At 37.0% G+C, this 18,477-nt stretch overlaps 1 protein-coding gene across 7 annotated transcripts; it reads right to left on the bottom strand.

The window, feature by feature from the left end:
• Positions 1–419: 419 nt before the first annotated feature.
• HMGXB4 (HMG-box containing 4) lies at positions 420–18,142 on the bottom strand. 7 transcript variants are annotated; one of them, XM_087723124.1, is made up of 10 exons: positions 17,981–18,142; positions 15,906–16,026; positions 11,473–12,454; positions 10,891–10,972; positions 8,891–8,955; positions 8,143–8,248; positions 6,139–6,308; positions 4,550–4,672; positions 4,005–4,092; positions 420–1,045 (listed from the first exon to the last, which is right to left on the bottom strand). In XM_087723124.1, the coding sequence occupies exons 3-9, from the start codon at positions 12,367–12,369 to the stop codon at positions 4,048–4,050; spliced, it is 1,488 nt and encodes a 495-aa protein (XP_087579250.1). In that variant the 5' UTR covers positions 12,370–12,454; positions 15,906–16,026; positions 17,981–18,142; the 3' UTR covers positions 420–1,045; positions 4,005–4,047. The 7 variants fall into 7 exon arrangements, with proteins under 7 accessions (XP_087579250.1, XP_087579253.1, XP_087579247.1 ...); XM_087723127.1 differs by having other exon boundaries at positions 420–4,092; positions 11,473–11,540; positions 11,808–12,454; XM_087723121.1 differs by having other exon boundaries at positions 420–4,092.
• Positions 18,143–18,477: the final 335 nt, after the last annotated feature.

Raw genomic sequence — 18,477 nt, 5'->3', positions numbered from 1 at the left:
GCAGCCAACAAGAGCTTGGACTGATTAAAAGAAACCTTTTTAGTTACGTGGCTTTTGGCTTTCATTCCTGACGGAGAAGGGGGGGTCAGAACAGGTTGTTAAGTGAATCTGGCTTCCCCATTGATTTTGCTTAGCAAAAGGTTGCAAAAGATAACCACATGATCTTGGGACATGGCAATAAGTATGAACCAGCTGCCAACCATCTGAATTTTGTTCACATGATCACAGGAATGCTTCAAAGGTCGTAAGTGAGAAACGATCAAATAATTTTTTCAGTGCCATTTAACTTTGAACAGTCACTAAATGAACTGTTGTAAGTTGAGGATTACATGTACTATGTTTTTCCACTTCATGACCCACTTCATGACCCAGACTGTTATAAATGCCACAAACCTCACATGAAAATTATGACAAACTCATTTACAACTAAAAAGTTTATAACAATAGTTTCTGGTAGATACACTGAATTTCGAACTGTAATAACCTTGAAGCAAAATAAAAAAGGTATAGAATACAGAGTCGTACAGGACATATATATGTGATTATCATACAAGGATAGTGTCATATGGATGGCAGAGAGATAGAAAATTTTCTGATACTGAAAAACATGTACATGAATTAATAGGAGGAAATAGAAATGAATCAAAATGAAATTTCCAGGTATAAAAACATTTATGTACGATAGCAAGGACGTTAAATACAGGAACTAACAGATATATAAAAAACAAAAGCATAAGTTCAAAACTTTTCACTATCAAATATGACAAGTTACGTATTATACAAATGTGTACAGATATTAAATAAAGGTACATCAAGTACATTTGTATGTTTAAAAACATCAAGTCTACTACATTGCAAATGGTAATTGTGAAGCAGATCTTCTATTTAATCCTGGATGCTGAAAACTTAAGCTACATATAATGTTTGTTTATGAATTAAAACCTTTAATTGATAGATTATTTCAGCCACTGGAAGAAGGCAATTATTTCTGACTCCCCTGTGCTTATCTTCTGTGTTCTGATTTTTTCTAGCTTTTATGATACATCTGTGGGTGGGATAACACAGGACAGAGGGACATAAATACAAATTGCCTTTCTTCATTTGTAGGAGAGCCATGTTAGTCTAGGCTGGCAAAAAAACAACAACAGGTGTTTGATAGCACCAACTAACAAATTGTATTAAATGAAATAAGCTTTTGAAAGATGTAGCTCATTTGGTCAGACTGATTATGCCTTTTAATTACATTTTTAGTTGGAAAAGGGGCTCAATTTAAAGACTTTCCACTCAATGCTGAAAACTCAAAGAACTTTCCAAAAGCAGTGATATAGTGTAAATGCAATTAAATGATTCTGCTAAATGTCCAGTTCTAAAGATTGAGATTCTTTATAGTTCATATGTTGCTTATATATCTGCACAACTTTGAGTCAGTGATTCACAGCAAGTTTTTTAGAACTAGCTTGCCATTGCCTGTTTCCTAGGGCTGAGAGAAAAATGACTGGCCTAAAGTCACCAGCTGGCTTCCATGTTTTACTGGTTTCTAGGCTGATGCCTTAATCACCTAATCACTATCGCAATTGGTTCTTATATTGCTGGTAGCACTGGTCAAATAATATCAAATCTGAATAGGTTTTTAAAATCTCAAATCATTAGTTCTTAGCACATAGTATTTTAATCATCAGGTTTAAATAGGGGATAGGAATGGGGACAGACGCTTCATTATTTAGAGGAAGTTTAAAATGAAATGATGGAAAACCAGTCAATTGAATAGTCTACCAGTTAAGTGATGTATATTTTGGATTCAAAATGATTTCATTTCCTGTTGTTTTAAGATTTTTAAATCCTATGTGATAAGATTATATGACATAGAATTTTAGCATTAATTTTATCCGGTTTTTTTATCACACTATAAGGACACATCAATTCACAATCACAGTTGGAACCAGAACGTCTATCACTAAACAATATGGTGGTTACATGAGTCATCATGTGACCACATCTAATTTTATTATCTTTTTGTTGTGATCATTAAACGATTCTGGCTTCCCCCATTGATTTTGCTTGTCAGAAGCCAGCTGGACATGTCACAAATGGCGATACATTATCCTGGGATGCTGCAATCCTCATAAATATATGAAGGTCAAAAAACATCCAATTGTAACAACTCTGTAATGGTCTTAAGAGTGAGGACTGGACATATGGCACTTTTTCACCTTGTAACTTTGAACATTTTCTAAATGAATGGTTGTAAGTCATGGACTAACTGTATTGCTATTTTCATATGGATACTTTTAAAAAAATTCAAAATGTCCTTTTAAAGAATACTTGTTATAACTTGAAGTTCAATTATGACAAGTGTGTTAGATTATAAAACCATTACAGGTTAGTCCTTGACTTACAACCATTTGTTTAATGACATTTGAAATTATAACCGCACTGAAAAAAGTGGCTTATGACCATTTTTCATGCTTATTGTCATTGCAGTAACCCTGTGGTCATGTAATCAAAATTTGAATGCTTGACAACTGGCTCATATTTATGATCGTTGCAGCATCTCAAATCATGTGATCACCTTTTGTGACCTTCTGACAAGCAAAGTCAATGGGGAAGCCAGATTCACTTAAAGAGTTACAGTGATTCACTTAACTATGGCAGGAAAAGTCATAAAATGGGGCAAAAGTAACAACTCTCTCATTTAGCAACATAAATTTTGGTCTCAATTGTGGCCATAGATTGAGGACTACCTGTATATGTTTTCTGAACAATAGTAGTAGAAGGATTTTTTTGTGTTCTAATTAAAACTATATACAAAAATATATACCTAAAAATATAAATTCCTATATTAAAAATGCCATACTTAATCCTATGGAAGTGCTTTCCCAGAGAAGAACAGATTCAGAGCGCTAAATCCTATGCTGAGACATTAGATTTCCTCTTATTATTAAGCCCTTCAATATCACCTTCCTAACTGCCTGTACATGAGCATTAGCACCATAAGAGAAAAAAGACTATTTGTTGGTAATGAATGTAAATTGGAATTTGCGTACTTGGGGGAACACTCTTGCCTTCTATGACAATATTTTTAACTACTGTTTCAGAAGTCACTATCTAAATGTGAAGAATTTGGAGCTTGGAATTGTAGGCTAAAGATCTTCCTTTTGTCTCGTAATCTGAACACTGTGTGAAATATTACATTTCTATACTGTAATTACTACTGCTAAATATGTTTCGAAAATGATTTGGAAGAATTGCTTCAAAACTTGAATGAACATGAATTAGCACCTCACTGCTACTTATAAAAACTTTGGAGAAAAATATAGCTGCTTTAAGCAGTTGCATTAAAGAAGTAACCATTTTAATGATTTGATTTCATTCACTCCCAAATTTGTATGTAGCGCTGACAAAGCAACATTTAACAAGAATTCCTAATGTCAGAACAGTTCTTTATGAATAGGACAATCTCCCCCCCCCATCATTAATTTGAACATGTCCATTATTTTTTCTCCATTCCATTAGAGAAGTACTATTTTATAGCAATAGCAAAAACATTTAGACTTATATACAACCCCATAGCTCTTTATAGCACTGTCTGGATGGCTTACAATGTTGAAGCATTATTTGCATATTGCCCTAATAGTCTAGGCCCTCATTTTACCGTCCTTTGGAGGATGGAAGGATGAGTCAACCTTGAGCCCTGTCAGGATCAAACTCCATGCTGTGGACAGAGTAGTTTGCCTGCAACACTGCACTTTAACCACTGCACCACAGGGCTCTGTTTTACATTTCTAAAATAATTCAATGTATCTTTTCCTTTTACATTAAGGCTGATATATAAAAAAATTACTAAACTCTAGTTATATAGAAACAGAGTTAAGAAAACATCTTCCAATTCTTGCAAATTTAAGTTCTGGACTTTTTTCATAAAATCAAGTTAAACAGGTATTGACAAAAATCTTTAAAATTCTGTAGGTTGAGACTTGAAGAACGCAATATATATGTATACACACCAGTAGCATGGCAGTAGATTACTTTCCACAGTTGCTTTTTTTGTCAAAGACCGGGCATTATGTAGGCTATATTATCCAATGTGTTTGACTGAAAAGACAGAAACATTAAATTAATTCAATATGTATGTTATAAAGTGAAACACTTTTTGCTTGAATGGAATATTTAAGGAAAACCCCATCAAAGCCAACTTGTGGTTTCCCAGCCCCACTTCTGCATTGCCCAAATTGACAACAAATCTTTAATTTTTGGTTCAGTATAATTTTTTCTATTTGTTTACTGTGTTTTAAAACAACAATGGCTGAAATAGATGTGACAATTTCCCACTTCATATAATACTCACCTGCATATCTCTCCCACTGTCTCTACCTTTTGCGCTGCCTGCCTACCTACTTCCTGCCACCTGCTATCCACATCACCCAGCCCTGTCCATTGCCACTGCATCTGCAGCACTGAATGCAACTACTGCACTGAATGGGGTCTCTGCGCCCTGCACAACTGAGTTTTAAGACATAAGACAAGAGCTTGGTAACTAAGTGTAACTTACCAAAACATGTTTGGGGCAGCCATTTAGCTCAGGTAACTGAGATGTTAGACAAGTCAAAGGGCCCAGAGCACAAATAATTGAATCCAGGAGTACTGATAAACTTCCTGATACGGCTACCATTCCCTGGGAGGTCACAAAGGAATGAGAAAAGTTGTTAATTTATCCTTCCTATTTTAAGTCCACAATGATTTTCTCAAATACAACAGCCCTATTTTGCTCTGTGAAAGAATTTTATAGAGGAATCACATACAGAGAAATAAATGAACAAGAATTCTGCTGAAAGCAAGAAAGGCTACATTCTGTACCACACATGTATAAGATAGCATACACAAAATGTAGCACTTCATAAAATACAAAGTAGATTCTCAAGTATGCACTGGGTGTGCAGTTAGCAAATTGAGTGCACTGTACTTCAGCAGGCTAAAATTTTATTTTTAAATGGACAGTCTTTGTACTTCCTCTTTAGGCAGCTTCTTAGTATTCTACAGGGTAGTTCATAAATTAGGTTAGAATATCACAGTGAGTCAGAGGTTCTTTCCTCCAGCATTTTGTTTCTTAGACAACCAGGTGCTTCTGGGATGTTCTCAATAGGAAGTGGAGAAAATAGCCTACTTCCAATATTTTCCCTACCAATTCAATATTTGGAGGTTGGAGATTACTTTACATCTCCAAGGTTACCAGTTTTTGCTATAATCTGTCCTTCATTAATTTTTGTTGGTATCCATTGGTATCCAGTGTCATATCCTGTCAATGCTTTAATGTTTAATTAGATGCTCTATGACAAATATGTTCTAATTCACCCTCCAATTGCCTTTACCAGATAAGTTCAGATCTTTGGATGAGGTAATTTTTCATTCTATATAATGACAATTATTCCTTCTTTGTTTTCTTCTTTTTAAGATAATTTCAGTTTTAAACAATCAATGGCAACTCTGAAATATGTACTGTAGGTTAGAAACTTCATGATTTATAAGAAGCAGAAGTAGTGGGATATCAACCCTAATTCAATAATGCTGAATTTTGTAGTTTACAGTACAATCTTCTACAATATAGCATAATCCAATTTTTTTTCAGGATTGCAATTGCCATTAACATTAACTATTCACTACAAGAGGTGGGGCTGGAATATTCAACTCCAATTTTTGTAGGTGAGTTAGATTTATTTCAATGGTTTATTTTTTTAAATGAAAACTCATTACGAAAAGTTGACATCTGCAGTACAATCTTAGGATACTGAAAACTATAGCTGGAGGCCACATGTGATCTAGGGACTATCCATCCATGATCTGACTGAAGAACAATATTATCAGCCCTACTAGGTAGACTAGATGAAGAAATCAACTACAGAGGAAAGGTAATACTACTTTTATTAAGATTGGCTATAATAATAGAATCATGCAAGTCTGATTGTGCTTCCTTGTTTAAGTCTGAATTAGGGAAATACCTATCTGAACTGCTTCCAAATGTCTGCGGTAGACTTAAAATGTATTTCAACTCACTATTGCCTGACAAAAGATCTTGTATATCTTTTCTTTATTTTCTACAAATATTAAAGAGGAATGAAACTGCATAATAGCTCTTGTACTTACTTCAGTCTCCTGCAGCCTGTGGCCAATAAGACTCAGAGACTCTCCCAGTAACTGCAGATGTGCAGCTACATCAATGGGATCTGTCTCAGGAACCTTCACTGGTGAAGAGGATAATACCATCGTGCTAGTTGGGGACTTTTTATGGGGTGAAGGCACGGTTGTTAGGGAAGCTGAAAACAGACAATAAAAGAGTTTTAAAATTGTACACCAATGGTGAACCTATGGCACATGTGCCAGAGGTGGCACACAGGGCCCTCTTTGTGGGCAAGCACACCGTTGTCAGCTGCTCTTCTGGTTTCCGGCGCACATATGCGTGCTGGACAGCTGGTCTTCACGGGCACCAGAGTGTGGGAAAATGGCCCCCAAAAGGCTGAAAAACGACCAGGCTGTTTTTCAGGCCATTTTTCGGTTGTTTTCAGGCAAAAAACGGCCCAAAATACAGGCTGAAAACGGGCCGAAAAATGGCCACAACTGGCCAAAAAACAGGCCTGTGTGCACCAGTCAGCTGGTCTTTGGGTTTCAGGCGCTCTGGCATGTACACATGCACGTGCATGCACACTCGTTCCAGTTTGGGCACTCCGTGCCGAAAAGGATCGCATCACTGCCTTATACAATATACAAAAAAGTTAAAACAGGGAAACTTCTCATATATATATATATATATGAGATATATCTGGGATATATATATCCCAGAAGACTGGGATAGCTCTCAAATCACTCCTCCACCAAAGTTCCCTGTCTTCATATTTGTACCTATTCCACATTGCGAATAATTTGTATTGATTGTTCAATTCATGCACTTAAAGGTTTTGACTGAATAAGAATCTTTTGTCCTTAGGTCAAACCCTACTTAGATGATAAAAGCAAGAATAACACAGAGTTCAAGAAAGTATAGTTAAGTCTGGATTAAAAAAAAACTTGACAACAGCAAAAGTAAATTCTCAACTTTGGTTACAATGAATTAATTTAAGTGGAGTCTCTTTGAAATATACTGTTTGGACTGTGCTGCCTCTTCTCAAATAACTCAACTCCTCAACCACTGCTTTCCTAGATTTCTCATACCTTTCCATCCATTACTTTATTTTAAAAAGGCAACTGATAATTATCTAAAAGTCAAATCAGTTGAATACACAATTATCAAAAACCCAAACAAATGTACATTTTTGGTGTCTACTGTGTTTTGATATTTAATTCATTGTTCTAATCTATGCAGACTTATTCTAGATAGTCTAATAGTAAACTAACATATTTTTCAGAGAATAAGACGCACCTTCCCCCCCCCCCAAATAGAGAAACTCTGGATGCATCTTATACACTGAATACAGCATTTTTGGCCTACCAAAACCCCGCCCCCTTGCAAAAATGGATGTACAGAGGGTTTGGAAGGCTTGCAAAGTGCTCCTGGAGGCTGTGGAGGGCAAAAATGATAAAAAACCAGGCAGTTTTTGCTTGTTTTTGCCCCCCCCAGCCCCCAGGAACACTCTACAAGCCTCCCAAAGCCTCTGCATGTACCCCCCCTTTTTTTGTGCAAAAGTGGCCCGTTTTTGTGAAAAAGAGGCCATTTTTTGCTCATTTTTGCCCCCTCCCCGCTCCCAGGAGCACTCTACAAGCCTCCCAATGCTCTGCATGCCCTTCCCCTCCCCCCACAAAAAACGAGGCATGCAGAAGATTTGGGAGGCCTGCGGAATGCAATTTTTTTTAAAAAAAATTACCTCTTCAAAATCATGGTGCGTCTTATACTCCGGTGCGTCTCATAGTCCATAAAATATGGTAATCCTGTCCTAAAGCAGCTTTTATGATACTTCTCAGACCTTCATATTTGAATTCTGAGCTCTGGGAGTAAACCAAAGCTCTAATATCTGTCAATTTCTCATTAGCTGTTAATGATAAAATTCATTTCTGGAAGCTTGGAACAGTTTGATGAAACAGACAAATATCTCAATATATTTAGTTACAATAATAAGAATTATTTTGAGAGAAAAACATATGAAATGTGGAAGCTACCTTTCAATTTTGGGGAACCTTCTGATGACATTGCTTTCCTCTTCACTGTTGTTGCTTCTGCTTTATTCTGCTTATGTTGCAAATACTGAGCCTTCTGCTTCCAAACCTACAAAGAATAGAGAAAGCAAAACTGGTATGAAAACTGCATTGTTTAGGCAATTGATTAGCAAAATATGCAGACCACGTAGTTAAGAACACTTAGATCCCAAGCATTTCATAATTATTAAATGTGAAGAGGAGGGAGGAAAGGAGGGAGATTAAGAGAAAAGAAAGGAGGAGGGAAAGAGGAAGGGAAGGAGGGAAGGTATGTGAGAAGGAGGGGGGGATCGAGGGAGGGAAAGGAGGGGGAAGGAAAGGAGGAAAGGAGAAAAGAAAGGAGGGAAGGCAGGGGAGAAGGAAGTAAGGGGGGGAGGGAAGAAAAGGGTATGGAAAAGAAAGAAATGAGGGAAGAGAAGAGGGAGGGAAGGAATAAGATACCTAACCTTTGATGTTTATATGATTTGATAGTATGGGAATATCTCGAAATGTAGTTGTATTGTTTTTTACAAGTTATGGCTGTTGTATTTTCGTTTTACCAATAAAATCTTACTACAAATTAAAAAAAATAATAAAAAAAATAAATAAATGTGAAGAGGACTGCTATACATAAGCTACTCTGGGGAGTAAATTAATGCAAGCACCATGATAGCAACATCTTAGGCACAAGACAACTCAAGATATTTTTAAAAATGTCTTCTCAAATATTTACCAGCTTATCTTTCTCTGGAAGCTGTTTCCAAACCTCTGCTAGCTTTTTGCTCAGCTCACCAAAATCTAGTAGGAAATCAGAGAAGGTGAACAGTTCAGAATAAAAGCAGGTAGTTTTTAATTTTAATGAGGAATGTGATTCATGAACATTTAGTTAACCACTGAATGCATAATGGGACAGATTAACAACACATGTAACAAAAATTGTTTTTCAATAACTATGAAATATAATGCTATCCATGTCAGATTTTATATTACATGTAGAAAGCAAAGGCATCCCATAATGAATGACTTTATATATTTTGGCTATACAAATTACTACCATAAGACTGCAAGCAGTTCTAAAAAAATTCTGTGTGAAAGAAACTGGTGCAATCTGGCTGCTAAAAGAACAAAATTAGAGATAGATATTTAATTATCCTGATTTTTATTAGGCAGTACCAGTCCACATTTAGCAAGGGGATCAGTGAAACGAATTCTTATTGATAGGTGTGAATGTACTATTATCTATATACTCAGCAAAATTTAGTATGTTTGTCTTGATACTGCAAATTTAATTACTAACATTTGATTATAGCTATGATGGCAACCATTTTTTAATGTATGATATAATAGTCATCAATACTTAACTGAGTTGAGAGGAAATCAATTTAAACTTGAACCAAACAATTTAGTTTTACTAAGAATTAAAAGAGCATCTGCTGAAGTAATTATTTTACAATGATAAGTAGTAATCCTAAAGTGATGGTGAATCTATGGCACGCGTGCTGCAAGTAGTACGCAGAGCCATCTCTGGGCACGCAAGTTGTTGCCCGCTGCTCTTCTGGGTTCTGGCATGCTGGCCAGCTGGTTGTCATGTGCATGGGAGCGCTGGAAACCAGAAGAGCAACTGCCCGGTGCGCGTGGCAGGTGGCTGCTCTTCCGGTTTCCGGCATGCGCATGTGCACCGGCCACCTGGTCTTTCGGTTTCTGGCACATATGTGCATGAAAAGACCAGCTGGCTGGTGCGCATTTACACACCAGAAAACAGAAGATAATTTTCTCAGCGCGCACATGCACACCGGGTGGCTGCTCTTCTGGTTTCCAGCACACGTGTTGTCCCATTTCGGCACTCAGTGCCAAAAAAGTTCGCCAACACTGGTAAATGTACTTACTTGAACTAAGTGGTAGTGAGTACTGAATTGTCTTGTATAAAACTTAATAATTACTACTATTTTTTTCCTTATGCAAACAGTTCCCTACACTGTAAAAATATTAAAGATGGTTTCAACTTTTGCACCTAGCTACACTGTCTGATTACTTGCTGAATTCAAAAACTGTGTAACAAGACAAAGAGAAATTCAGAACCCGAATTACAATTGGCCATGTTGTCTTGAGAATTAAAACACTGTTTGCCCTGTTTTATGGTTTTGTTTTAAAATATGCCAAAATATAAATTATTGTAGTATGTTTTATGTGCCCCTGCCCTGATGAGAAACTGCAATTGTTTTAAACCACAAGCACTAGGATAGAACTGGGAAATACCTTTCTATTCTTTAAGATTAGTTCTTTATAGTTCTAACTTAAATATGTCCAGACAAGTTATTACAGTTAGTGTCAAATATTCTTCTCTGGGTTCTAATGTTATTAATAGTGAGGAAGAGACTAATTGGAAATTTAGAGGTGACATCTCGAAACTGGAATCTTCCTATCAGGATGATTCATGTAATGGTAAGTTTGTATTTTTCGGCAACCAGCTAAAATGTCTTTTTAAATTTGAATATGAAATGCAGATAGTATCACTAAGAAATGTACTTTCTCACCGTGACATTTATGAGAACGTATCTCTTTCTGAAAGTGCAGATTTTAAAAATGTATGTTTCTATCAGCATGTGCGTAATCTCCTCACTTAGTGCTCAAATGAGTATTTTAAACTTTATGCAAATAATTTAAAGAAAATATAATAAAGTTGGATTTTAAGCAAACAACAAAACTTCAACTCTTACAGGACTGTTATTTTACCTATTCCTGGATGCTCAGCCACAATGTTCACACGATATTCCTTACAGAATACTTGGTAGGCAGACATATTTTTCTTCTTTGGCTAATTAGAAAAAAGGAGGAAGGAGATAATATTTAAAAGTATCAATTTCTTTCTAATACCTACAGAAATATCTGAAAAACCATCTCATAGTCCACTTCTTTATACATTAGTATCTAAGCTGAAGTTTTTGTTATGAAGTATATATGTATGTATGTATGTATGCATGTATGTATGTGTATACATACATACATACATACATACATACATACATACATACATACATACATACATACATACATATATATATATATATATATATATATATATATATATAACAAACCAGTTTTATAGTTGGAGGGAAAAATGCAGTATTTCTTAATGCCGTAAATTCATGATGATAGTGAAAGACAGAATCTAAAAAAATTTGCAACACAAAAACCTCTGGATTAAATACTGGTAGCAGATTATGACTTAAACTCTGGAGCTACAAAGAACATTTTGAATTTGCTATTACAAGAATCGACCATAACATATAGTACTCACTTGCTATGCGGTTTTACCTTTTCTTTTTCTATTTTTTCAATCTTCTCTTTTTCTTCTTTCTTCTTCTTTTTCTCATTCAGGCTATCTGTACAGAAAACAGGTGGTAGTGGTGAGGGAGAAGGAGGAGGGGCAGGTAGAGCAAACTGGATGCTAGTTGGAGAAACAGGCAGTTGTGGTGTTATTTCCACTGCTGCTGGTGATGAAGAGAGTCCAGAACTCTTCTTCAATTTAGAGTGTTTTTTCTCCTTGTGTTTCTCCTTGTCTTTCTTCTTTTTACTCTTCTTTGATTTCTTTTTCTTTTTTATCTCCCGATATGAATCATCAATGACTAGTTCTCCAGCTTCCAACTCACCTCCAGATGAAGATCCAGATTCCATTTGTGGCTCCAAGTTTGAAAGCTCAAAATCACTGCTTTGGCCTTCAGGGAAGAGGGATGTGTCTGGGCTGAAGCCCTCAGCAGGAGAAAGAGGATGGGGATCTGTAGGTGGCTTGTGCTTCTTGCGAGATTTCAAGAAGCTGTGTGTATCGTGGCTTGAGTGTTGCAGGTTTTGTTCATCCCGAATAGACTTCTTAGAGGTCTTTTTTGTAGCTCCAGAATGTGAAAAGGGATCTTCTGTTATGGTACCCCCCTTTTCTTTTGGTGAGAGGATTAGCTTCATTTTTAAGCCATCAGGCTCACGTAAGGTCAACATTTCAGAGTTTACATATGGTGGTTTTATTTTTTTAGACTTGTGGAAAGTACCATCATCCAAGGGTGGATCGCTGCTTCCACTCAGCTTCTTCTTGTGATGTTCTTTCTTACCCTCTGAATAACTGGGAGCACTGAATGAAGAATGAGATGATTTTTCCAAAGTCCTTTTAGATGATTTGGAGCTGGTAGTTAAAGGAGTGTTGATGGCTTTAAGCAAATCCATGGCAGTGTTAGTGGAGAGTGATTTTTTTTTTTGCTATTCTTTGATGATGGCTCCAAGGGCATGGAAAGTTCAAAAGGATAAAAGTCTAAAATAGAGTACAGAGAAAATAGGTAAAAATAAGTACATGCACAGGATGTCAAAATCAACTGTATCTCCAAAGCCCCTGAGGATAGAACAAGAGGCAATGGGTGGAAACAAATTAAGGAGAGAAGCAACTTAGAACGGAGGAGAAATTTCCTGACAGTTAATCAGTGGAACGACTTGCCTCCAGAAGTTGTGAATGCCTCAACACTGGAAGTCTTTAAGAAGATGTTGGATAGCCATTTGTCTGAAATGGTATAGGGTTTCCTGCCTAGGCAGGGGATTGGACTAGAAGACCTCCAAGGTCCCTTCCAACTCTGCTATTGTATTATCTTCATTTACAAACTTTCCTAACATCTCAGATTATTAAACTACCCAGCTGGAAAACTTCAGTTGTTGTTCTTACAAAGGATTTTTGCCCTAAGGCTTCTGGATTATTAATCTTATGTTCACAATATTATATTCTATTTTAGTGAATTCTATAAATAATGCAACAATTTATTGGACATCTTATACCTCACTTCCTGGATTTGCAAGAAAGGAAAACTGCAAAATACAATATATTATCAATATTCAAAATCATATTATGTAGGGAACAGAAAACAGTATTTAGAGTAAGAAATCCAAAGTCAGAGGAATAAAATACAGGGTTGGAGTAGCAAGAAACTAAAATATAAAATACCTAAACCAATTAAGAAGTTTTTGTCTAGGGCCAAAATATATATTAAACAGGTACCAGGCAGATTTTTCTGTTACAGGGATTTCACAACTAACTAAATACTCTCAAGATGGGTAATATGAAGCCCTCCCCTGTTTTAGGTATACATTACACCAGGGTAGATTTCATTTTAAATCACGATTTAAATCACTAGTAAAAAGGCTTGATTTAAATTTACTCAATTTACATCATAATTTTTAAAGAGCAACTGTTGACTCTGTCCCACAGTGGCTCCTCTTCTGACCTCCTGTTGATTCATGGACAGTCCCAATATTGCAGAATATACACCCTTATGCTGCATAACTAAGTTCCATTTCATGCTGAATAAACTAAATTATTAATGTTATCTTAAAATACAAAACTATCTTTAGACAGATTTTTACTTCAAAAGCATTTTATTAAAATAAATTTGATAAAAATAAAAAAAATCCAATTTAAATTTTTAAAAAATCTGATTTTTAAAATTATTTTTTAAAAATCAACTATTTTTATCCACCCTGCATTACACCCATTAAAAAAGGGCAGGGCTTCACACCTGCCATCTTTACTTTTTTTGACACTCCCTCCTCAGTGGAAATCCCAAAATAATGTTCAGCTATGCTTTTGCCTTTCTCAGATAAATATCTTTGGATGATCATGATTAAGATGGCGGGGGGGGGGGGGGAGGAGAAGCTATTTAAATATCAAGAATCAGAAAGTTTTGAGATCAAAAGCAATACTTTGATGTAGACTAAAAAATGTAATGGCACCTGGTGAACATGAGGGAATACTGCTTAATATACTCATGATGTCCAATACAAAATATTACACTAGTAGCAATATTTTGATCCCCCTGGTTACTTTTAAAGGCAGACATCATAAATTGTGATTAAATTAATGTAACATTAATCAGTTAGACTAGAAACTAATTTAGGTATTTTTAGAAGCCATTTGAGAGAAAAGAGATGAGAGGCAAGAAAGTTGAGAAGGTTGTTCAATGATTACGTTGCTTCCTGACATCTACTGATTGTCCGCTGAATTGTTGATTGCACTGCTGATTGAAGTTAATTACTGAATGTGACACTGGAGCATGGTTTTCACACACCTGGAAATGTGAGAAATTCCTGGACAAGATAGTTGAAACTCCTCAGGAGAGACACAGAAAGGTGAACACCAGAGAAGGGGAAGCAGAAAAATGTGACACCCCCCCCCCCCCAAAAGCAAGAGAATCAGGAAATAGTGGAGTTTAGTGCTAGTGGAGTTTGGCAGCTGGTGCTACTGTTTTGTTCTAGAATACAATTCATGGCTACCATAATAAAGCATGCTGATTTCTCATAATAAGATGGAAGAAATTCAGAACCTAATGGGTCAGAAACCAAATAAGGAAGGAGAATACTGTGGCGGTTGATGATTCTTTGCAGAACCAACATAGCAGTGAGAGATCTGATATAACATGTGGAAGGTGATTCAGGTAGGGATGAATTATATTACCTGAAACTTAATACAAGTTATCAAATATGTCATAGGCAATACTGAAACTTATTGAGACATGATGGACACACAATTCTGGTTGTATCTTATTCAAAAAGAAGAGACTCAACAAAAATTGAGGGGGAATTGTACTGTACATAAAGGAATCATATACCTGTACAGAAATTCATAACAAAATATCGTTATAGATTGCCTGATAGGCAATATGGATATGGATGAGATTGTTGTGGTCAGATATCAAAGCTTACAAGAGCCATGTGATAGCAACAATAGATGCTTTTATCTATCCTGACACGGGCTGGAAACTCAAACGCTGCCCAGCATGAGAGATCTCACAACTTCCTTTCTTTTAACAGCTTTCCTGTTAACAACATTATTTGTCAGAACATGGAAGAGGGAATAAAAGAGCCTGCTATCATACAAGCAATCTTTACCAATAGCAAAGAATTGGCTGAAGGAAGGGAAACCTGGCTCAGGATTGGGGTTTACCTTATTCTGGATAGTAAAACACTACTTCAAAGAATAGGTCTACAGCAGCTGGGAGTGCTTTTGAGCTGTTTTTAATATTCAAACCGGTGAAAGATACATCTAGTTGGATCCAACATCATTTAATAAATAAATTTATACAGGTCTGGGCTACATCCCAAACTGGTCACAGCAATGTATTCTACATGAAGCTTCTGTATTCTAGAATTCTGGAATATCCTGGAAGTTTCAATTAGTAAAAAATGCAGCAGTGCGTGATGCTGGATTTATATTACACTTGTGTTAAAAAGTTCAGCACTTATTGCCAATTATTCTGTAAAACAGGTTAACACCTTTGTTTTAACATCCAAAGTCCTAGATCTATCCTATCTCATAGGACTTTTGCTACAAAATGCAAAAGAAACACTATTGAAATTGCCTTTACTTTCCAAGGTCTGTTTGCTGGGCCACAGCAGAGGGCTTTCTCTTCTCTTGCTCTCAAGCTATGGATATTCCCTCCAGAGCTACACTCGGCTCCCATTTTTGCCACTTTTCACAATGGAATTCCCCATGGGCAGAAAAATTGAATATAAAATGAAATAGAGAGTAATATTAGTAATAACGGTAATAACAATAATAAAAATTCATAATTAAACTTCTTTTAGATACTGGAACTTGTATTTCAGTTAATGAAATAATAACACTGAACAATAAACTCATTGTCAATTCACTCCTACTTCAATCATTACCCTTTTAACAAAATCAGGAAAAAAAAATTCTCCTTCTCTCTCAGTTTTCTCACCTTCCGTCTATGTTCTGTATTCCTCCTGAGCAGTTGTCTCCTCCTTTTCTGGAAGCAGATCCTTATAGGAACGTTTCTTTTCTTATTGGGTTCTGCCAGCTGCTAGTCTCATATCATCTATCTAAGAAAGGAATACAATTAAGGGAAACTTTAATTATAAGATACTACATTATTGCCCCAAATAACTGATGATGCAGAAAAGGAAGCATACAAGACAAGCAGACACCCAGCCAAACTTAAACATCAGTGATTCTAAGTTGTAAGTGTGGTTTTTTAAAAAATAAAGTTTTATTCTTACTCAATTCCTTCCCTATAAGAATTGAAAAGGCTGCTCATACAATCAAAGACATAGATACTAGTATTCTGCCATGCAGAAGCTATGCATTTAGTCTCTAAATTGAATTATTATTCCTTGAAGCTGATAGAATTAAGAATTAAGACAGAATTCTACCCTGTCAACATTCTACACTATTCTTTGTGACACTCTTATTCCAGTCCTGATTCCTACAAATCTGAGAAAAAAGAGAGATGATATGAAAAACTTCAGACACCTAATCCATGCAAGGCACTGGATCCCCCCCCCCCAATGGCTGGGCTAGTATACTCTTTGTAACATCTCTTAGATTATGAAATTATGTACCGTTTTTTCCCTTGGAGTCATCATAAGCCACAACTCTCCTGCAGGGATCTGGGATTGTGTTACCACGTCTAGCCTCCTTCTGTTTCCAACTACAGAATAAGGTATAAGAAACAGAATAAGAATAACCCTCCCATAAAGTGGGAATCATAATGCAGAAAGGGACTAAATATTTCAAAGAATGAAAAGAAGGATGAAGAGATGCTACTATCTACAACTTATTATCTTTACCTTTCAAAGAGATTAAAGTATAGAGAAAGGACCTAATTTTAACAAGGAATTCATTTATCCAATACCCTTACCAATAGGCAGAGAAAATGATAGCTAATACTCTATTTCAAGTAGCTGGATGCTATGTTCCAGATTTTCTTGAAATGGCTTTTACCACAAGCCCTTTCAAACAGAAAGCTGTATTGAATTCCATGTATTTTAAGTAAAGGCTATATAGAATTAGAGTATCAGATAGAATTGCCATCAAGAGTTTTTGATTATGTCAGGATATACATGGAATAATCTACTTGGAAACCGCTTTTGGACTTTGTTACTGAGAGGGGGAAAAAAATGAAACATTGACTTTGGGTTTTGCTGATTAGGTAAGTTTGTTGCTATAGAAATGATTTGTGTATATACTACTACATAAAAAAAAAGTTGAGACTATGTTAATCTACTGTGCTAAAAAGTCAAGTCAATGTTTTTCTTCAGCCCCCCCTACATTTTCCTCTCTGCTCTTTCCCCTCCTCATTTCTTTCCCACTATTTTCATTTTCCTTTGTATTTTATATTCTAACAAATAAAAAGAAAAAAGATAGGAAAAAGGAAAGTGGTCCTTTCTTTGGGCCTCTGCAGCATTTCTAGCTTCTTGTGACCTCAGTTGTTCAGAGGTTCCTCGTCCTGGCTCAAGAATGACAGTTCAGGTGAGAAGGAAGCCTTCCTTCTGTCCTCTCCGAATGACAACTGCCTACAGGACAGTTTCTTCCAGAGCACACGGAAGGGTTTTTAAAAAAATTGTTTTTGAGTCTTACAAGAAGATGAAAAAGAAAATAGCTCCAGGATTTTTTTTTTAAAAAAATTGTTATTTCTAAATGAACGTTTCAATCTCCATTTCTAAAGAACAGCCAGAACAAGCCAAATTACAACTGATGCGCTCTCAGCGACAGAAAAAACTTTCCCTTGTTTCCAAGTAACCCGGTACAGCTGGGAAATACAAAGCTCAACTGTCAAAGTGCCTTCATTCATGACAAAGGCTATATAATGCTTTGGAAGACAAATCCCTAAGGAGGACACAATCATCCTCCATCAAGCAAATGCCATAACAGCAGCCCGTTGCTCATTCGGCGCCACCGGCCTTCAGCCACAAGCTTGTTTAACGAAGCGAAGGTGGAAACAGCATCCGAGCCAACACAACGCGCGCTTCTTTTTCTCCAGGTTGTGGTGCTTACAGTCGGGGGAGATCGGGCCTCACACAGCCAGGCACGATCCTGCAGGAAGCGTCTTCTCGATCCAACCGCGGCAAGAGGGCCGCCGAGAACAAGGAGGTCGGCGCCCGCCCGCCCGTCCGCAAAAGGCGACCCCACGATCCCGCAGCCTCCCGGAGGCCGCTCTGACAGTGGCCAGAGACCGCCCTTCGCGAGAAGGCGGGGAGGCGCGAGATCCCGCGGGGGTGGGGCGTCCTAGTAATCGCGCGAGATTTCAACGGGAGACGGTGCGGCTTTTGGAAGTTTGTCTCTCAAAGCGGCAGAAACCGGGTGGGACGGGTGGCGGTGGTTTTCCGTAATGGGGGTTGCTGGAATTCAGGCTAAGAGCGTGGAAGCAGGCTGGTTTTCCCTGCTGGGGATGGAAGTGGGTACTATTCGAGGGACGGCCTTCCTACCATTCTTCCACGTTCTTGAAGTCTGCTTCGGACGGCGCGAAGTCCGGCGCCTCTGGTTCTCGAAGC

This window comes from Thamnophis sirtalis, unplaced genomic scaffold, assembly GCF_051295495.1.
Source record: "Thamnophis sirtalis isolate CommonGarterSnake01/CBP01778 unplaced genomic scaffold, rThaSir2_p1.2 scaffold_9, whole genome shotgun sequence".
NCBI lineage: Eukaryota > Metazoa > Chordata > Lepidosauria > Squamata > Natricidae > Thamnophis > Thamnophis sirtalis.
Note: the sequence above shows the minus strand (reverse complement) of the source record. Positions and strands in the feature narration are given on the sequence as shown.